The 23,062-nt window shown below is 40.8% G+C and overlaps 1 protein-coding gene across 1 annotated transcript; it reads right to left on the reverse strand.

Annotated features, from left to right (window-relative positions):
- Nucleotides 1-36: 36 nt before the first annotated feature.
- PRR35 (proline rich 35) lies at nucleotides 37-22,462 on the reverse strand. The gene is made up of 3 exons (XM_082259953.1): nucleotides 22,356-22,462; nucleotides 2,357-3,942; nucleotides 37-1,169 (listed from the first exon to the last, which is right to left on the reverse strand). Exons 2-3 carry the CDS (start codon nucleotides 3,841-3,843, stop codon nucleotides 533-535), a joined length of 2,124 nt encoding a protein of 707 aa, XP_082116079.1. The 5' UTR covers nucleotides 3,844-3,942; nucleotides 22,356-22,462; the 3' UTR covers nucleotides 37-532.
- Nucleotides 22,463-23,062: the final 600 nt, after the last annotated feature.

The following is a 23,062-nucleotide window of genomic DNA, read 5'->3' on the forward strand; positions in this document are numbered from 1 at the left end:
TACTTTAAAAGTAAAGAAGATATGATTAGAGCAAATTTGTTTAAGCTTTTTACTGTGTCTGCTTTTTGAGGATATTTTGGGTCAACTCCAAAGACCTCTTAACCAACTTTGCTCTATTTTGTTGATACAGCTAACCTTTGTGCACTATGGGCCTTATTAAGGTGTCTGAAATAAAAACTCTCTGAGTTGCCTTAATCAGATTCAAATCCTAACTGAAAAGGACAAAAAACGGACCCCAACCTATTCCTCTAGGGCAGTACAGACAACTGTCATTTTTGAACAGTCTGAAATATTGGCCCCAACATAATCTATTACAACAATGGACAGCCCACAATGCTGTTGATTGTAGACTCACTCAGATGCTGAGAATTTCACTCCAATCTCCAGTTTCTGTTTTTCTGAAACGTATTCAAAAAATAAATATCAAGTGCATGTATTGTAGTCTTAAGTAGGCTTACTGACTTTTTTCACTAACTTTTTGCTTTAAACTGGTGGCAGTGGATGAGATGTCAGGATCAGTAGTTTGGAGACTCTAAACATTCTCCATTTGTATACGTCCCCTATTAAATCCTACACCCACTCCACCCCCCTCCTCTTGTGCAGGACCCTGTGTTGGTGCAACCCCAGTGCTACCAATTCTGCCATCTGGGCAGACCAGCACACTGGAGTCGGCCTCACACTTGGTGGGACGGGCATAACACGTTACCAGTTCTGGGGGCAAAAGTTCTACTTTCACTACTTGTTTTGGAGAGCACTCAGGAGGAGGAGGTATTAGTGTATCCACACTTGGTTGGACCTTTTCTGAATTTTCCTTGATCATATCATCAGCCTTCTTGACAGAAAGGTCTAGTGGACCTTCGTGTGTACAGGATGCCTTCTCCAAAGCGTGGTGGATGTGCAGCAACTCCATCCTTATCTTGCCAAGTTGTTCTGACAGAGTTTTTTGTCGTCCGCTGTCATCAGATGTCAGATTGGCTAGCTTTCGCTCCACCCTTCCATATTCTTCCAGGGTTCTGGACAGATCCCCGATGAGCAGAGATGCATTGACTGCCATAGTTTCTGAATTTTCTAAAGTGGTTTCAGATTCTCTTCTCCTCTTACTGGTGGCCATCTCAAGAACTGGGCTTTTCTCTCTCCAGTGATCAGGAGTGGTTATGGGAGAACAAGGGCTAATAAAGAAGGAAAAAAAAGAAGTTTTATATTTTTTTAGAAGATCATTAAACTAAAAAAAAAATAACTTAAAAAAAATAAAAAGAAATGTATATACAAGACACAACTTTATATTTCTTCTCTGTAAAATGTATGTGGTTGGGTGTTGTTTTATTGTGGTTTCCTTCATATTTACCATGACTTTAAACCCTAGCTGTTCAGGCTATGATCACAATAAATCATTTATATATTCAGTGATGTCACACATAAAATTTGCTGTTAGGACATGCCCCCCAAGCAATTGTATTATGAAGACTATGACAGTCCTTATAGTGTACGAAGGGTTTACTTTCGACGGTACAATATATTTGCACATATTCCACTTTATATAAATCCTAGCTAATACAATCTTTTCACTTACCCTTTTATAATTAAGAAAAAACACTCACAACTGGACAAGAGTCTGAATATTCATTTTAATTTATTGTAACTGTACAATACTTGTAAAGGATTTATAGCTACCCTTAATTTAGCTTGCCTGATTCTTGCAAAAGCCAAAATGAGACTGGTGCTCTTGGATATTGGACTAATACATTATTAAAAATTAAGCTTTGTTTGCATCTGTATTCAAGAAAAACATGACTTGTGTGTGGCCGCTTACACTTGTTAACACATTTGAGTTAAAATGGATAGCTAATCAGCTTTTCCATTAGAAACTATAGTCATATATTGTTACATAATGATTAAAACTAATATTGGTAAAAAAAATACATACAGAATAAAATAGCCAAATCTAAATATTCTTTAATAGTAAAAAGCAAAAATGAACTTAAAAAAATGCTGAAAGCCTTGTACTCCTCCCTAAACTCCAACTGAAGGGTGCTTTAAAAGCTATAGAAAAAGTTATCAAAACCTGCTGAAATACTGCAAATGCTCTGTAACATGCTTAAGAAAAAATGAGCGATATGCCCCAAAAATCGAACAATATATTTGGAGATGGGTCTGGTTTAAAGTATTGAGAAGTTAATGAGCACTGCTGAGTGTCCAGGAGATTGGACCTTTAGAACATCTTGAGGCTTTTTTAATCCTATTGCACTTTATTTTTAATATAAACCTAGTTAAACTTGTGATTTTATACCTTGCTGTTTTTGCAGTTATAGAATAAGTTACTAAACAAACTGGTGTTACTTCCAGAGGTTATATTTACCTGTTATGGAAAGTTCTGTCCCTTTCTAATGAAGATGTGGTCTGGTCAGTTATAATTTCTGGCTTATCTCTGTCCAACCATGTCTTTCTCTTGACACATCTTGTAGGGCTTGCTTTTTCCCACAAAGATCCCTCCGTTGTTCCTTTATGTGTGGCGTTTTCATTCATTCTTGAGGCTTGCAACCCATAAACCCCCAAAATCTCTTTCTGTTGTTGGATGATTTCCCTTACTGTATGGGGTACCCATTTTGGCTCACCTTCTTGTGTTGACTTGTTATGGGCAAGAGTTGGGTTTTGCAGCTTGTCTCCAGTCTCCCAGGAAAGACTATTAGCTTCTTGGGTTTTAAGTAAGCAGGTCTTCTGAGATTCCAAAGATGTCTTTGCCTTTGCAGTGGTGACAAATGGCACATTTCCTGGTTGACTTTGGTTTACTGTCTTTCCTGCAATCTTGGTGTCTGATGTGCTGAATGTATGGTCAAAAAGCAAGGGGTAGTAAAATTGGGGAATAAATGAGGAACGTTCAGTATTTTGTAAAGCTTGGAAATGGGAGAAATGTGCTGGGTGCATTAGCTGAGCTGTAGACGCTAAGAAGGGCAACTGAGCTGTGCCACTTGTCATGGCAGGGTTCAGGTACGAGAAGAGGTTGTTGCTTTTTGGGTAGTTGAGGCCCAGAAGTGAGAGACCCTGGTGTTCCTGATAGTCAGTATATGTTGGAGGTGGGTAGCATGGAATAATATTAGTTCCGCTACAACCTATTGATGTGTCAATTACATTTTTTTTAAGTGTATTTGTCAATAGTTTCCATTGATCAAGCCGAGAGTTTCCTACGTTGTTGGACATCTTCCTGGCAGCCTTTGCAAATCTCTGTTCTTCTCTATCCTTTTCACAGTGCCCTTCTAAAGAGAAGACATCTGTGATAATAAACTCTGGCTCACCTTCTTTACCTATCATCTCCCTCTTGTTCTTCAAACCCGTTGCGTCATTAACATTGGCTTCATTTTTGCCAGCAATGACCTGTAGCAGGGACACGTTCTTGCCTTTTTCCTTTGGAGCTTGACTTGCTACTTCCTCCTCTTCATCTTCCAGCTTCTCATCCTCTTCTTCCATGAACCTCTGAGCCTCAGAGGAAGATTTTTCGGGAACGTGTCTCAAATTTGTAGATGATGCAGGAGAATCACAAGCTTCTTGCTTGTCTCTATTGCCTTCTGTGTGTGCTTCATGATTTAAGTTAACTTCTGGAACAAGGAAGTTGTTCTTCTTGTAGGGCCAGTCAGACTCAATTAGAAGGGACAATGAGTTCTTGCACAGACTGTATTTCATGTGGTTGTAGAGGTGTGACTTTTCCATGCAGGTAAAGGGGCACTGGAAGCATTTGTAGTTGTATGGCTTTCCCCATGGTCGAGGTATATAATGGGGCTTTTTGGGTTTGCGCTCCTTATGTTTACAGGTAGAGTTTAACTTACAGCCAACTTCTTCATCTTTAGACATGGCTTGTAGTCTGGTCTGACAGCAAGGTGCCTTATAAGAACAAATGTTGCTATGCCCAAGTTTACACAGCGTTATATCAGTCAAACAGCGCAAACGAACCTGTAGCAAGAAAATACATGAATAAGAATCTTTATGGTATAAGATGTCAAATAATCTCTTTACCTAGCTGCAAATTTATCTGTCTTATAGCAAATTGGAGCTACTGCCATAGCAACCAATCTTCTTACCTTTTTAGGTGCAATTGCAAACTATCGAATAAAAACTAACCTCTGACTGATTAACCTAAAAGAATAATGCACAAAACTGTCATGACCTATAACAACCAGAATCATCACAATAATGTCATAGAGGATCATGGCACATCCAAACATGACACAGATAGAAAACTGTGTTCCCATGTGTCTCTATCTATCTATCTATCTATCTATCTATCTATCTATCTATCTATCTATCTATCTATCTATCTATCTATCTATCTATCTATCTATCACAGGGTCTCCAAACTTTATAAACAAAGGACCAGTTTACAGTTCTTCAGACTTTAGGGGGGCTGCAATGTGGCCATTAGAAAAATGTCCCGGAATCAGTGGGAGTAAACAATACTCCATTTTTATGTCAGTGGGAGGAATTGTGCCCCATTGTTGGTATCATTGAGTGGAAAGAATCATGCCCTATTGTTGGGGTCACTGGGAGGAACTGTGCCCCATTGTTGGTGTCATTGGGAGGATTTCTGCCTCTTCCTTGGTGTCAGTGGGGGAAAATAATGCCCTATTTTTGGTGTCAGAATGTCAGAAGATGAAGCATTGCCTCAAGCAACAAAAAAAGCAAGCAAAAGGCCGCATTTGGCATCCGGACCACAGTTTATAGACCACTGATCTATGACAGAAGTCATAGTATACCTTTAGTCCTCTGTAGCCCTTGAATTCCCTATGCTAATAATGACTTTCTAAATGTCAGTCCTGGCCCCATGTGACAAAATTCAGGCTTGGTGATAGGTTTGTCAGGCACCAAGCACTTCCTTGTAGGCGGTGGGATGCCAGATACACCAGTTTTACATGGAAGGGGCAGGTGCCAAACTAAAAGTGTGCTCTGGTCCATTATGGGGCCTTCTATGCAAAACATCCTTAGTTTGTAATCGAGGCAGGAATTACAGGTAAATATACAATAAGAGGAAGCCACACCTATGCAGATGAAGCAAAACAGTGGATGCAGGCATCCGAAAACTCCTGGAAGTGTCAAAATTGATGATTCTGCTGACGTCCATAGCTGAAAGAAGATTTGAAGAATAGGTGGCGGAATAATTGGGTTTTAGTTCTCTTCTTTTCTCTTTCAATAGTATTTATTAAAAGTGTTTTACAAAGGTTAGAAAGAAAACAGCCTTGTTTGAACCAATCAAACGTGAATAAAGTGCAAAACCGCGACGCAGGTGGCATAAAGTGTACAAGAATAGTAAACCATGGGAATGCATACTGACAGTCACAAGATCACCAGTAGGAATTTGTATTGTTACAAACTTGAAAGAAAAAAAAAAGGGGGAGGATAGAGAACACGAGTTGCGAGTGAAATTATAGGCTATGCAGTGGGAGGAGAATAGAGCATCCCTCAGAAAGAGACCCCTCTTCCTCTCGCCCTACCTACTGGGGCAGGGAGAGAATAGGGAATTCCAACAAACCCAAAACATGGTTCCGCAACCACACATTAATTGAAAAGCACTTTGCTTAAGGGGAGAAACGAGGAGAGCCCCCCCCCAAGTCCAACCATCTTCAAGGATTAGATGGAAAGGGCAAGTAGAGCCAGAAAGAGAGGGGAAAAAGAAGAGGGGTAAAGAGATAAAGAAGGAATAAAATTAGAAGAAAACAAAGAAGAAGAAAAACGAGTACTCTTCTTTTGAAGTGAGTTACTTTAAAGGGAAACTTTGGGGATGGAAGTATAGAACTTTACTTTGCTAATCAATAATTAAAAAATAAGCTGTTATAAGCATGTCAGAAGTTCTGACTTTTGAGGCTGCATACTCATTGTGGGTCAGTGACTCAGTGAGCAGTAAAGCATCGGTGAAAATTAAAGCTGTGAAGCCCACACCTTTAAAAACAAGTCAGCAATGGCATCTTCCTTTCTTTGATCCTAACAACCTTCCTTTAAAACCAATTGGATTTCTCTTTTCAGTTTGTACCAATGCTGGCCATACACTGAGTGAATAACCACTGGTTCCTAATAAACCAGCCAAAATTCAATCAGTGGTTGTCCCTACTGGTAGCACTCCACTCCACATCCTTTGAATGACAAATCAAAGGAGCCAGGTGGAAAGTTGTCAGTTTAATACCACCTGCATCCAATCAGATGCAAGCATTGTTCAGGTATGTCAGAATACAATAACTGCAGTCGGAGATTTGTCTATCCACACTGTGTAGCGTGGATGGAGCAATTCTTGTGTTTAAGGCTTTAGAGATAGTATTGGATTGTTTTTGGTCCAAAATATTAATCCAACTGCTATTTATGGGTTTTAGGAAGGATCTTTCTTTCAACCCTTAAGGCATTATCGAAAAAAGCTACACAAGCAAGGTGGGGGAATTTTTGTCTTGCTTTACTAAGGACAAGCTTTGCTAGAATTTGGGAAATGTGCCAATTTGTCAATTGTGCCAATGTGTCAACCTAACAAACTCTATAATGATATAACAAGGGAAATAGATTATCTTTTTTTGAGGTATGGAGGTGAAAATAAGAAGAGCAGTAAATACGATATTGAATATCTTGGAATTAATTGCTGGGTATAAAAGAACTGAACCTTTTGGTCTTCTTGGTTCTCCATGGTAAATTGGGGAGAAAGGAGAAACGATGGAGGAGGCAGAGACAGGTGTTTGAGCCGCGCTCTTTGAAAACACTTCCCAACATATCCTCTTGGTCTGTTGGATTCCTCTACCTGCCACAAGACATTACTTCCACTGGTCTGTCAGGCAAGGCACGGGGGGGACCTGCCTGAGGGGAACACTGCGTCAGGGACCCTGCACCTGTGCATGGGAATTACTGTATCACTGCACAGTCTCACACTGAGGGCAGCCTCTAACCAGCCAGGGGGGAGAGACAGGCAGAGAGCATTGTAGGGAGGGGGCAGATGAGAGACAAGCAAGCAAGGAGACGGGGAAGACTGCAGCAGATAGCAGGAGGTGTTGAGAAAACTTTATTTAATAAGGCAAAGAGGAATATGCAAATATCTGTAACTCATGGCAACCATTTAGAACTCTTAGCCCAGTGATCTGACACCAGCAAACTGGTCGCCATGGACTAACACTTTTGGTTTGATTCACCAGATTACCAAGGAAGAGTTCAGCCATAGCGATCAAATGATAAAAACCTCTTTGACTCGTTTGAATCTGAAATCTGATTGGTTACTGTGGGTAACTGCACATAGCACATTGCATCATAGTGTTTTGGATAACATCGATATTTCTAACTTAGAGTAAATGTATGTGGTTGGCACAGTGGCGTAGTGGTTAGCATTTTCACCTAGCAGAGAAGGGTCACTGGTTCAAATCCCAACCACAACACTACCTGCCTGGAGTTTGTATGTTCTCCCAGTGCCTGCATGGGTTCCCTCCGGGTACTGCAATTTCCTCCCACACTCCAAAGACATGCTGGTAGGGTAATTGACTCCTGTCTAAATTGGCCCTGGTATGTGTATGTATGAATGTGAGTTAGGGACCTTAGATTGTAGGCTCCTTGGAGGTAGGGACTGATGTGAATGTTATTGTATATGTAAAGCACTGCATACATTGATGGCACTATATAAGTACCTGAAATAAAAAAAAATTACAGAGACCCTGTCTCTAACTGTAAACAATTGTAGGTAAAAGCACAGAAATGCTTGCTTGTAGTGTTTCCAAAAAACTCATCTTTTCTGTATTCTCGCTTCTTTCCCTAAATACATTTTATTCACTTGCAAAGTGCCTTTGAACTTACTACAAATATTGATTACTCCAGGAAGAGCCAATTCCCTAGCACAGCCTCTACCTCCTTGCATGCCATAGCCCTCTCCTCTTCTTCGAGTTTCTAATTACTCTCGATACTGACCCAGCTTCTCTGCCCTTTCCCTTTATCCCCCTACATAAAAGTTTTTTGTAGCTGCCAGGGGAGGAACAAAAGGAACGATTATAGAGTGTCATTCAAGTGAGAGTTCTGAGTCTTCTGGGGCTGCTGACACCATATGCAAGATGGTGGCACCCAGTAGCAGTCTCGGGGCTTTTATATGTCTACACAGGGGAGGATTTTATTAGTTAATAACATGAATAAAGAAGTTAAATGCACATATAATCTTATGGAAAAGATTTTTATTGAAATAATGATATGGCAACAGGGTCTCCTTAAAGCAGGGTTCCACCCAGGGGATACTTTTTTTAATAAAAATACCCCCGGGACAGTCAGGGCTAGTGCATTCCACAATGGCTAGCCTCTGATCTGTCCCGGGTTGCACTTACCTTTTAGGAGAAATACTTACCTTGAAAAAGTATTCTCCAGCGCTGCCATCTCAAGTGTGGGCAGCTTGAAGCCAGCGCGATCCTCTTCGGCGTCCTCTTCCTTCTTCTTCGGTCCCACGATGCACTGCACCGGCCCCACCGTCACTTCCGGTGCCACAGAGTCATTCCTCCACAGCTTCTGGGCATGCCCAGTGTAAGGTTAGAAAACCATACCTCGTTAGATTTCCATACCCACGTCACTTCCTGTCTGAAACAGCCGAGCAGCGTAGCAGTGCGCATGCTCCGAGCCCCGGAAACATAATTGAACAGCTGAAAAGGTGACAAGTGCGCATGCTCGGGGGGTATGAAATTATTACGGAAGTGTGTATAATGTTACACTTGCAGCGGTTACATTAAAACAGCTGTTCTGAAACATGGGTCATCTCCGCTCCTATCCCTGTCACTTCCCTGATGTCGGCTAGTAAATATAAAAGCGGCGGCGGGTGTATGAAATGTAAATCACAGAGCTGTCGGCTCCGTGTTCCGCTTTTATATTTATTAGCTGAAATCAGGGAAGTGAGAGGGGAAGGAGCGGGGATGACTCATATTGCAGAGGAGCTGTTTTAATGTAACCGCCGCAAGTGTAACATTATATACACTACCGTGATAAATCCATACCCTCCGTAGGTGCACCGGAAGTGACGAGGGTATGGTATTCTCACGGGTATGGTTTTTTTCACGGAACACCAGAAGCTGTTTAGAAGGGAATGGCGCGTGCGCACTGGAACTGACGTCGGGGCCGGTGCAGGCGCATTGATTCCTGGGAGCGATGACGTTCAGCTCCCAGGAATCATTGCAAAAGCCAGGAAGTGACGAATCGCCGTGGCCGCCGAGGGGAGGAAGAAGGAAGTAAGGTAAGTATATTTTCTCTACAAGGTAAGTAAAAAAAAAAAATTGTGATTATCCATTTGTTTTTCAGGTGACCCGGAGCGAGAAGATGGAGGTAAGTATCAATTTAGGGTGGAACTCCACTTTAAGTTGATTCTGGTGTCTTTATAGTGCTCGGTACCCAGCAGGGATGTAGCTATGCTACAATGGGTCTCCAATATTAATATAAACTAGGGCCCTACAATATGTTCTTATTACACTCATACACAGAGTACTACAATTGAATGTGAGCTCAAACCAGACACACCATATGGCTGCTTATCTTGGTGTATACTGCACCTTCCTGAGCAAAAACTTTTTTTTTCAGTAGTGAGATGTTTGTCTATGGCAAGGCTGTGCCTACTGATGATTGAATGGAGTTTCCCATTATTTCCTTTATAAATGCTTATTCTATACTATAAAAACAGTTGAAGGATGTACAATTGCATTTTAATTTCACAGCTAATTGCTGCATGTTGAAGTCAAATTTGTTTGGTATAAGTTTTTGCAAGGTTTTTCAACCAGGGTTCCATGGAACCATAGGGTTCCTCCAGAGGTTGCTATAGGTTCCTTGAGCAATCAGCAGTTTCTGCCTCACAGATAAGTTCCCAATGACACCTTTGATATTTGTAGCTATCTGTAAGGGGGGTAACTCTTCCTAATGACCACAAATGTAAGGAGAAGACTTCCCACTGACCATCACACTAATGTACCATGAATTATAGACATAGTCATTTTAGTAGGGGTTCCCTGAGACCAGAAAAATATTTTAAAGAGGTTGTAAACCCACCTTAATGACTTGTAATGACCTATAATAAGGCTTACCTATAGGTACTGTAAATATCTGCTAAACTTGCACCGTTTAGGAGATATTTACAGTGCATGCAGCCGATGAAGTCATTGGCGCATGCGCACTGTAGGAACAGCCACCCGTGCCGTTCCTTCAGAGCCCTGTGCCGCGAACGGCGGCTCCTGTGCACATGCGCGGGTGTAATGTCATCGCACCTCCGGCTAATCCGATGTCCGGAGAACGCGAACCAGGAAGCAGGAAGGCCGAACATGTCTGCCATGTTACCAGTGAGCGGGCAGCACTGTGGGGGCTTCGGTCTAAGGTAAGTATTTCATAATGAGCTAGTATACGATGCAAACTAGCTCATTATGCCTTTGTCTTTCAGGTATTTATTTTTTTATTTATTTTTTTTCTGAGGTTTACAACCTCTTTAATGGTTCCTCTGTATTGAAAAGGTTGAGAAAGACTGGATCAGTCCAACCCAAAAGAGATAATTTTGTTGTAGGTAGAGTCTGATGGGCTGTGTCAGTCCTTGGCTTCTTATATGTCTTTGACTCTCTAATATTGAGATCTCCCTGCCCAAATTTGCTGCTGTCCATCTGGAGGTTTTAGGTGTTCATGCCCACCTTTTCTTGGTTAAGCTCCTCCTCTTACATCCTCCATAATATAAAATAGCTCAACATGTCTTGGACCAGTGGAAGGTTTGAAAGGAACCTGTCAAGATAGTAATATGAACATTGCTGTCCCTGACTTGTTTTTAAAGGGTATTCTCTGGAGCTGTCATCCTTACCATTCCTATGTGTACATATTAGTTGTCACTGTCTTTATGTTTCTGCTGGGTCAGGTCATTTAATGTTTATAAAAGTAATAAAGGGTAAATCAACTAAAACGAATAAACGGTAAATGTCTGCTATGCGTCTAAATAAATGATTGTTCAAAAGAATCACCTGACATGTGACAGATATTTATCTTGTTTGTATGGGTAAAGCCTCGTACACACGCAACGATTGTTGGCCGACCGATCGGCCGTCTTTTGTCCAGTGTTGTTGTGTTGGTTGAAATGTGCTCTAGACTGCACACGAATTTTCTCGGCCAACAAAAACCAACTTCAGAAGTGATGTCATGTGCTGGTTAACTTTCCGTGTGTTTTTTCTTCTCTGAGCATGCCCAGTCTTGCTCATCAGATTTTTGTCTGCTGAAATCTGTACTGACTGACGGAAAATCGGCCATTCTGTTGACGGCCAACAAAAATTTTATAGCCTGCACACTAGATTTTGTTCGGCCAAAAAGTCGCAGTCGGTTGTCGGAAGCATCATACTAACAAGCCGACAATCGGCCGATTGGATGTTGGCCGAAAATTCACGGCCAACAATCGTTGCGTGTGTACGAGGCTTTACTCCAAAGAATGTCTGTAGTGCATAGGGGCTTGTAAACAAGAGAAATCTCAGATTTAAACCAGTAGTGTTGCGTCCAGGATTTCAAGTGGTATAAGTACTTTTAGAGATGGAGTAACAAATAACTCTTCATACGCTTTGAATAAGTAATTAAGGCTCATAAGATTAGGGGGAGTTTCAGAAACGCTGTGGGAGATTTGTAAGTTGGACATTCGTAAAGCAGTTCCAAATACTCCGTGGGATTCCACAAGTGCTCAGTTTTCCTCCTATTGCTGGTCAATTCATGGCATCCCCCAAACTGGATGTACTACTGTATGTCTGCCTTTGTGTGGCCACCACGGAGGCTCTAAACTGTGCACTTCCTCAGGGTCAGAGATTGGCTCGGTGTTCCCTGTAAAGTGCTACAGAAATAAGTCACCTCTTTATAAATACCTAAAAAAAGCTGTGTTAAAGTCAAATTTCTAATTGCCTTAACTGTATGAAAAGTGACAGGATGTTAATTGCAGATTGTTATAGGCTACAGAAGTTTGCACACGATCATTGCTCTTTGCACTATTTTTGAACAGAGTTTCTTAAGAGCACTGGAAGTATAATAATAACAAGTTTTTTTGGAATGGTGAAGGGCATGGGTGTCAAATCCTATTTCATTGTGGGCCGCATCAGCATTATGGTCGCCCTCAAAGGGCCAGTTGTATCTGTAAGACTAGATGTCCAGAGCACCCCACCCCCCTCTTACATCAGATGTTTAGAGCAGGGCCTAGACAAGGGGTTGGCAGGAGGGGCGGTTGCCCTGGGCACTGTGGTATCACAAGGAGATTGGGAGGGGGGGTTTGTGTTGGATGGGGGAATTTGGGAGGTGGCAGGGGGTGAATATTGTTATAGGAGGGGACATTTGGGGGTGCTAAGAGTGGTGATTTAGGGGGGATTTGTGTTGGGAGGGGGCATAGGGGGAAGAAGATTTGTGTTTGGAGGGGGGATTGAGGGGGATTTGTGCTAGGAGGGGGGATTTGAAGTGTGTGTGCGGGGGGGGGGGCAGACGTGTACTAGGAGGGGACATTTTAGTGGTAGAGGATTTGTGGTGGGAGGTGTGAATTTTTTTTGGGGGGGCATTTGAGCTAGGGGGATGGGGGGGGGCAAAGATTTTTAATGGGAGGTGTTCCCTGGATTCGACCCACGGGCCTTGTGTTTGACAGACGTGATGTAGGGTGTCTTAGAGCCATGCAGGCAGTCACAGAGCAGCACAGGGTGTCTCACAGCTTCACAGGCAATTATATATTTGGACAGAGATAGTTGATTTGCCAAAGGCAAAAAGACCGTGCACTCTGCAAGTGCAGTTGCTCCAGAGTTTGGTAAATGAGCAGAAGTTCTGCTGACTCCCATCATCCAATCATGTGCAAGCAAAAATGTGTTTTTTTTTTTTCCTTGCACCTGATTGGGTACTGTTTGAAAAGTGAAGCCTTACCTCATTTACTAAGCTCTGGAGCAACTGCACTTGCAGAGGGCAACTGCACTTTGAAAAGTGCACAGTCTATTTGACTTAAATTGACTTAAGTTGAGTAAATCAACCCTAGTGTGTCTGGAAGCTGTGCAGGCAGTCACATTGCAGCACAGGGTGTCTCAGAGCTGTGCAGACAGTCACATAGTTAAATGCTGTGCCCCAGAGCTGAATAGGCACACACATGGTTAAACAGGATGTCTGAGAACTGCGTTGGCAGTCATATAGCAGCACAGGGTATCTTGGAGTTGTGTTGGCAGTCCTATGAAGGCATAAAATGTGTCTCAGAAATATGTAGGCAGTTACATAGGTGGGCAGGGTGTTTTAGAGCTGTATAGGCAGTCATATAGCAGTACAGGGTGTCAAAGAGCTGTGCACCCATTCACATATCATCACAGAGTGTCTCAGAGCTGTGCAAGTAGTCACCCAGTAGCATGGAGTGTCTCAGAGCTGTGCAGGTAATCACATAATGGCACACAGTCAGTATCTCAAAGCTGTGCAGGTAATCACCTAGTAGCAGAAAGTCAGTGTCTCAGAGCTGTGCAGGTAGTCACTTAGTAGCACAGAGTGTCTCAGAGCTGTGCAGGTAGTCACCTAGTAGCACAGAGTGTCTCAGAGCTGTGCAGGTAGTCACCTAGTGGCACACAGTCAGTGTCTCAGAGCTGTGCAGGTAGTCATACAGCAGCACAAGGTGTCTCAGGGATGTGAAGGCAGTTGCATACCAGCACAGGGTGTCTCAGAGTGTGTTATACCTGTACAGACAGACACATACTTGGACAGGGTGTCTCAGAGCTGTACAGGGAGTCACATAGCATCATAGGGTATCAAAGTGCTGTGCAGGCAGTCACATAACAATACAGGGTACCTTGAAGCTGCATAAGGAATCTCAGAGGCATACAGGGAGTCACAACGTAGCACAGGGTGTCTCAGAGCTGTGCAGGCAGTCACCTATTTGAACAGAGAGTCAGAGAGCAGTGTATTGCATGCAGTAACATAGCAGGACAGGATGACACAGAACTGTGCAGGCAGTCACATAGCAGCACAGGCTGTCTCAGAGCTGCACAGGTTGTCTAAGAACTGTGTGCATGCAGTCACATAGCAGCACAGGGTGTCTCAGAGCTGCACAGCTTGTCTAAGAATTGTGCAGGCATTAACACAGCAGAGCAGGGTGTCTCCGAGCTGCACAGGGAGTCTAAGAGCTGTGCAGGCAGTCACATAGCAGCGCAGGGTGTCTCAGAGCTGCAGAGGGTGTCTAAGAACTGTGCAGGCAGTCACATAGCAGCGCAGGGTGTCTCAGAGCTGCGCAGGGTATCTAAGAACTGTGCAGGCAGTCACATAGCAGCATAGGGTGTCTTATAGCTGCACAGGGTGTCTTAGATCTGTGCAGGCATTAACACAGCAGCGCAGGGTGTCTCAGAGCTGCACAGGGTGTCTCAGAGCCGTACAGGCAGTCTCAGAGCAGCTGAGAAGAGGGTTGTGTTGGTGCACACAGATTGCACCCCAGGGGATGGCACTGATGTCGGTGGGGGAGAACATGCCCATTTCCCGCAGCATCTGCTGGTGAGAGAGCCTGGTACAGACCCATTTTTCATATTCCACAGTTTGATGCCACAGGCTGCTCCCAACAACTACCAAATGGCGCAGCCTCCTGTGTATGGGACCCCTAGGGGTCCGACAAAAGTCCCTGCGGGGCCACAGACTGCTGGTTACATCTTGAGCACCAACACAGAACACAGCTAACCCTCTCCATGCCATTAGCCACTATTCATCATACAGAGGACACTGAGCAAAGACCAAGAATGCACAAAAAGCTGCATGTGTGACGATAACATATAGCACCCGTAATCATATCCACTACAGGCTTATTTAATATAAGAACGAAAAGGGCAATGGATATATGCAGAGTGCAGTAACCCATGCTGACCAATGAGATCTAACCTTTGAATATAGTAAACATTTCTGTCTCTCATTTCAGATATGTTTGTAGAAAGATGTCAATATTTTCACCCAACTTGGCCATTCCACTGTTTATTCAAAGTCAAGAATGGAGTGTTGGCCTAATTTATGAACAATGAGAGATAGGGCTGTTTCCCATAACAACTCAATTCTATAACTGGCGTGGGAAAATAAAACACTGAACCTGGATGGTTGCTATGGGCAACATCACCACTATTCGTTTCTCCAATCTTCTTTAAGCAGTGTTACCTATTATTGCTTGGTTAATAAGAGTGTCCATTCTTCGCTCAATAGCAAGACAAATGACCATGTCCAATATCAACTGCAAATATTACAAGGCATATTATCATACACATTCAGATTTTCCAAATCTCTATGCCATCAGATGCTCTTTGTGTTCATCAGATGCATTCCACCAACATATAGCCCCAAAAAAACAAGGAAAGCCAAGCAGATCTATGACTGGTGGGACATCTGACTGTCTATAGGAAACCTAAAGGTTCCTCTGGGGAAATACCAATAGGATAGGTCTACACCTTGTACAATCTCCCTTATTTTTGGGTTGCCACTCTCGCCTCTTTCTATAGGACCAAAGCAACCATTTAGAGAGGTTCTGACCAGGAAAGATTGATAGAGGTTGGTGAGTTTGAGCATGCATATCTTTTTACTATTCCGTTCTTGTTCCCTTGCCTAAATCTTGATATAGATCTGTCCACCCAGGACAATTCTGGATCCATCAAACACTCCAGTACAGTGCTCTAAGTTCTGATAATGGAGGTTGTTCTTTGGCCCCTCAAAATATGTTGGATGCTTTTCGTGCTGTAACCAGTTGAAATCATAAAAACATTGGACTTATGCAACGTTTCATTGGTATAAATTCATTTGGGTTTCCCAATCTGGGTTACCCTGATTCTTTAGCTGCCTAACCCAAGTAGCAAGACATGAAGACTGACCCCCTGAAAGTGTCCAATGCCTCACCCTCTTTGAGCTTGCATGTCTGACTTTGGACATTGGACTTATGCAACGTTCATTTAGTGCCCTCATTGGTTACATTTGGGTTTCCCAATCTGGGTGACCCTGATTCTTTAGCTGCCTAACCCAAGTAGCAAGACATGAAGACTGACCCCCTGCGACCATCTTAAAGTTTGTATCCAATGCCTCACCCTCTTTGAGCTTGCATGTCTGACTGTCCTCTAGTACCTACCATCACCTGAGATCATTCACAGATGTGGTACTGTGCCATGCCGGCAAACTGTTTGGGATTTTAATCAAACATTCATGTCATTAAGCTCAGTTCTTATTGCAGCCATGATTTTCCTGTTCTTATTAGAGTCAGGCACTTTGACTATATGCGGCATGCTGCAGTTTGGATGCGTTCACCAGAACTTACCCATCCAACTCCATTAAATATAGATGTTCAGAACTACATAGCAACACACCTGAATCATGCATGGGTGCAATTGATGTGGGTCACTATATAGGTAAATAATCTATAGTGTATAAACTGGTGCTGTACACACAGTCATATATAAAGCAGATGTAGAAGGAACACCCACCTGCTCTTTAATAACAAACCCCACCCATTTATTGTTAACCTATCCTGACTACACTTGTTGTTGCTGGGTGCTCAGGATGACGTATAGAATTGCCTGAACATTCAATCAGTAGCAGTTTCAGTAAGAGAAAGCCTAGGCCAGGGGTCTTCCAACTAAGGCCCTCCAGTTGTTCAGGAACTTCAATTCCCATCATGCCTAGTCCTGTCTGTGAATGCCAGAGTTTTACAATGCCTCATTGGGATGTGTAGTTCCACAACAGCTGGAGGGCCGCAGTTTGAGGATCCCTGGCCTAGGCCATTGATGGTGAACCTTGGCACCCCAGATGTTTTAGAACTACATTTCCCATGATGCTCAACTACACTGCAGAGTGCATGAGCATCATGGGAAATGTAATTCCAAAATATCTGGGGTGCCAAGGTTCGCCATCACTGGCCTAGGCATTTGTTCACATGATCCCTGCTGAAGTCAGATCAGTCAATCTGAACTCTGATCTTCCTTTTTGAATACCCAACTCCAGAAAATCTACCCTTGCAAAGCTCATTATGACTAGGGGTTAATGAAAAGGCTGCATTACTTTCCTTACCTTCCTCTGCTCTAGCCGGTGCCAGCACTCTCCTTTTCTTACTCTGGCTATGGGTGATCCCTCGGCATCATTACATACAATGCAGGGCTAATCCTGCATTGTATGTGGAGAAGGCAGGATTGTGACTGCAGCCTAAGTGCCTTAGAGAGGAGGCCTTGAGGGATCTGTCCAACAGATGAAGGAACCTTGGTGGAGTGAGGAATAAGGTACACTGTTTCCCCTAAAGTAAGACATCCCCGGAAAATAAGACCTACTTACAGTTTTGCCTCTCGCTGAAATATAAACCACCCCCCCCCCCGAAAATAAGACCTCCCCAATAATAAGGCCCCCAGAAGCTACCGTAACTCTGGACTCTGGACCGTAGCGGCAGCTCACTGTTAGCAGCAGCGCAGCCGGAGCAGACAGGAAGTTCGAGGTCTCTTTTAATCAGAGAGCTAGCGCCGCCGCCAGGACAAGCTGCCGCCTGCTGCTCGCTCTGCCCTGACAGAGTCTGGCTGACTCACAATTAGACAGTGAGTCGCGCGGGGCAGGAGTCGGGCACATTGTGTGGACACACAGGGGTGATTGAGGTAGGGGGGAAATGTCTGATAAAGGGGTGGGGTGGATGTCTGGTAAAGGTGTCCACTGGAACAGGGGTGGGGGCAGTGGGATCACTTAAAATGACACAGGAGGATCAGAGGGGGCAATCAAAATGACACAGGAGGATCAGAATGGGGGGGGGATCAAAATGACACAGGAGGATGAGAATGGGGGGGGGATCAAAATGACACAGGAGGATCAGAATGGGGGGGAATCAAAATGACACAGGAGGATCAGAATGGGGGGGAATCAAAATGACACAGGAGGATCAGAATGGGGGGGGGGGAATCAAAATGACACAGGAGGATCAGAATGGGGGGGGGAATCAAAATGACACAGGAGGATCAGAATGGGGGGGGGAATCAAAATGACACAGGAGGATGTAATTTGCTGGTTTGTGATGACAACTAATACCATACCATATACAGGTAATAAATTTCCTTTTATTTTTGTTCAACAATAAATGTGTACCGTATTCTTCTTCATGGAAAAATAAGACATCCCCTGAAAATAAGACCTAGCGCATCTTTGGAGCAAAAATTAATATAAGACACTGTCTTATTTTTGGGGAAACAGGGGTAAGTATGTCAGCTCTCCCCTCTTTAGCAATTCCTATGCACTACCACAATGCATGTAACAGTACAATGTAGGGTGGTGCCTGATATTATGTAGGTTGTGGTGCATAGGCAACTTATTCAAAATGCAACACACTTTACCATATACCATGGGCTATCCACACCTGTGATACTGCAGCACTGTAGTGTGAACAGTACCTGAGTTCAGCGTCTAAAAATTAATTTTGATGAAGTCAGACCTGATCATGATGGATTCTGATTAGATAGTAGGGGAACTGAACTTTGCACCTTGCTCTTTGCAGTAATTTTTAAATAGGCCTGTATATGGTCATACCAAGTGATCAACTCTTGTTTAAATACAACAAAGAGCAGATTCACGTCCTTAAAAAAATTACACAAAAATGCTCACAGTTTTTTTTAAACATTCTATTAATGAGAATATTACAGATAGACTGCGAGTGTGAAATAGTCAATGGGGTTGATTTACTAAAGGCAAGCAGGCTGTTCACTTTGCAAGGCACATTTTCTCTTAGCTTAGTGAAAATGGTGAAATTTCACTTAGCAAAGGTTACCCAAGCCATGTGCAAAACAAATAAAAAAACAACAAACATGTTTTTGCTTTCACGTGATTGGATGGTGGGAGGCAGCAGAGCTTCGCCTCATTTTAGTGCAGGTGCAAATTCCCTTGACAAATGAAAATTCTCTTTCATAGTGAACAACCTATTTGCCTTTAGTAAATCAACCCTAGTGAGTTAAAACATATGCCCTTCACTGCTGTCACTTCTATAATATATCTTATACATCATATTGGTAAGGGATGATACATCATATTGGTAAGGGATGATACATCATATTGGTAAGGGATGATACATCATATTGGTAAGGGATGATACATCATATTGGTAAGGGATGATACATCATATTGGTAAGGGATGATACATCATATTGGTAGGGAATGATACACCATATTGGTAAGGGATGATACATCATATTGGTAAGGGATGATACATCATATTGGTTGGCGGATGATACGTCATATTGGTAAGGGATGATACATCATATTGGTAAGGGATGATACGTCATATTGGTAAGGGATGATACATCATATTGGTAAGGGATGATACATCATATTGGTAGGGGATGATACATCATATTGGTAGGGATGATATATCATATTGGTAAGGGATGATACATCATATTGGTAGGGATGATACCTCATATTGGTAAGGGATGATACATACATCATATTGGTAAGGGATGATACCTCATATTGGTAAGGGATGATACATCATATTGGTAAGGGATAATACATCATATTGGTAAGGGATGATACATCATATTGGTAAGGGATAATACATCATATTGGTAAAGGATGATACATCATATTGGTAAGGGATGATACATCATATTGGTAAGGGATGATATCTGATTGCCAATATAGGCTGCACTTTAAGCATTTTCATTGCATTTTGCATTGCTGTAATAAATATGAAGTCCTGCCCTATCTATTATTTCACCATAGGAAGAAGATAAAAGATCATCAAACCCAAATGTTCACATCATCTGGGGTAACTAATTGTACTTCCAGTTGGGGAAGCTTTTAAGTCGATCAGATATAAAGCATGAGTTGTGACTCAAAGATCAATGTATAAACAAACTAGTCAGATTTAAAGAATTAAGTAACATAAATAAAATGTAAACTTAGCTATAACACAATAAGTTTGATTCATAAGGCTAACAAATCAGAATAAGTAGACTTATTTATTTTTTAAAAAGTGACAGTTATTTTTAGTTACGTCCGATGAGATTTAAAAATGACAGTTACATGGATAAATGAAAATACTTATTCATATCTGAAAGCTTTGTAAATCGAGCCTTATATGTTCTAACTGAACGGTCCACCGTGACTGCATCCTTGTCAAGATAAGAGTTGGTTATGCACTGTGTGTTTTGTTTTTTAACAATAAAAATCCGATTTATGTTTTCCACACATTCCATTCACTATAATAAACAGGTTTTTTCACATTTGTTGTTACTGCAAAGTTCTCAAGGTTTAATCATTGATAAGAGGCATTAAAATGACTTGACCGCTGCAACTAATTGTATTATTTTTATTGCTGATAGTGTGGTTGAACTGGTTAAACATGTCGCTTCTTAAAACTGGAGACAGCATCAGAGCAATATCCACACTGCATGGTTCTCTATACAAATAAATGTGTCTAGAATTTCTGTAGTCGTCCTTAGAATTTATATTGTATTGTATTTGTGAGCACTAATATTGTGTAAAGTATATTTTTATCATTATTTCATATCGAGGAGCCGAAATGTATACAAAATCAATTCAAATCAGTCTGAACCAACAACTCTGCAAGCTGCGCAAATATTATCTTTATAATAAAATAGCAGACATTTCCAAAATTAATTCAATGCCCAGATCCAGAATATAAGTCTGACTATCAAGTTTTTGGTTTTATTATATTTTGCAGTTGTTTTTAGTGAACAAATAAAAATTAAAAAAAACATTTTACTGTATAACTTTCATTATACATGTATTTCCTATCTATCTATCTATCTATCTATCTATCTATCTATCTATCTTTCTTTTATCTATCTATCTATCTATCTATCTATCTATCTATCTATCTATCTATCTATCTATCTATCTTTCTTTTATCTATCTATCTATCTATCTATCTATCTATCTATCTATCTATCTATCTATCTATCTATCTATCTATCTATCTATCTATCTATTTTTCTTACTCCTATCCTTCTTTATTTTATCTTTCTTTCTTCTTTATTTTTTTTCTCCTATCTTTCTATCTTCCTTCTTTATTCTGTCTTTCTTGCTTTCTCCTTTCTTTCTTTCTTTCTTTCTTTCTTTCTTTCTTTCTTACTCCTATTCTTCTTTCTTTATCTTTCTTTCTTCTATCTTTCTTTCTTTCTTTCTTCTATATTTTTTCTCCTATCTTTCTATCTTCTTTCTTTCTTTCTTTCTTTCTTTCTTTCTTTCTTTCTTTCTTTCTTTCTTTCTTTCTTTCTCCTATCTTTCTTACTCCTATTCTTCTTTCTTTATCTTTCTTTCTTCTATATTTTTTCTCCTATCTTTCTATCTTCTTTCTTTCTTTCTTTCTTTCTTTCTTTCTTTCTTTCTTTCTTTCTTTCTTTCTTTCTTTCTTTCTTTCTCCTTTCTTTCTTACTCCTATTCTTCTTTCTTTTATCATTCTTTCTTCTATCTTTCTTTCTTTCTTCTATATTTTTTTTCCTATCTTTCTTTCTTTCTTTCTTTCTTTCTTTCTTTCTTTCTTTCTTTCTTTCTTTCTTTCTTTCTTTCTTTCTTTCTTTCTTTCTTTCTTTCTTTCCATTATTCCCTTTCCTGTCTTTCTTTCTTTTATCTTTCTTTCTCCTATCCTTCATTCTTTCTTTCTTCTATCTTTCTTTCTTCTTTGTTTTTTTCTTCTATCTTTCTTCTTTCTTCTTTTTTTTCTTTTTATCTCTCCAAATATATAATATAAAACAATTCTATATTTCTAATTTAACAAAATTATAGCAGCCAACACCAAGTAGCTATACCTTTCAGTGAAATATAAAAAAATATTATTCTTTCTATCTATCTATCTATCTATCTATCTATCTATCTATCTATCTATCTATCTATCTATCTATCTATCTATCTATCTATCTATCTATCTATCTATCTATCTATCTATCTATCTATCTATCTATCTACTTTCTGACTAATGATTTAACATATAGACAAATATATAATTCTTTCTTAAGAAATATTACTACTAATATAATAACTAATAAACATAGTTATCTTTGCTTGCAGAATACCAGCAATATATAAATCATTACCTCTCTTAATATGTTGGTATTAGTGATTATCAGTGTAATGACAGTAATCAATAAAATGCTAAAATCATTAGTGATCTAGATAATATAGAATACTAATCATTGCATAAAAGCATTTTTCATTATATGTGCAGATAGATTGACATAACTGATAATATCTAAACCTATCTAAATTTTCTCTCACTACACCATAAAGATTTTTTCAACTCTGTGCAGATACATTTTGACTTTTATTTTCCATAGAATATTAAAAAGTAATATTTTATTTCTCAGTTCTAATGAAATATCCCAATGAAATTACATCTCCTAAGTATAACTACTGATAAATGCCATGAGATGTATAAAAGTACTTACATGAATGTGCTGTATTGACAGATGAGCTCCTTGCTGGCTCCTCTCTCTCTCCAAAATGTACTAAAGCTCCAATGTAAAAGGACAAGACCGGTCAAGTGTAGAGCCTCCATCTAAAGAGGGGATTGGCCAAGCTAGACTCTACCCATTGCCTAAAGAAGGAGGAGGGACCTATTTCCATAAACAATACAACATTCAGCTCTACAGGCTACCAATAAATGCATACCATTATTAAAAACTAGATATTATATATTTATAATAAAAAAAAAAATTTTTTTTTTACTGTTTTGATGGAAATGGGAAAAAAAATAAAACTCGGGAAATACATTTGATATTTAGCTGACATTATTCATTGAACAAAATCAAAACTTACTAGCTTCTATAATACAGCGTTGAGCAATGGTGTACAGGACCAGCCAATCAAAAATTAGCTTTAAAATGTTACTAAACTCAGGAGCCTGCATTCACTATATCTGGTCTCCCACAGTACACAGAACATGGAAATGAAATTATTTTAGTATATATAAACTGCTAAATACCTTTTCTCATCAGCAGTATATAGCAGTCTTGTGACTTCTATCAGTGTCTGGCTAAGCACTGGTTAAAGCTTGTAGGAGGAGTTTTCATTCTCCTCTGACAGTCCTTTGAAGCTGCAGGACCCCTGACCCTCTGTCTGGACAGTGCCGATTGGCCTTGTGCTGATCACATGC

The sequence above is a fragment of the Pelophylax lessonae genome (genome assembly GCF_965119305.1).
Source record: "Pelophylax lessonae genome assembly, chromosome: 6".
In the NCBI taxonomy this organism is placed as follows: domain Eukaryota; kingdom Metazoa; phylum Chordata; class Amphibia; order Anura; family Ranidae; genus Pelophylax; species Pelophylax lessonae.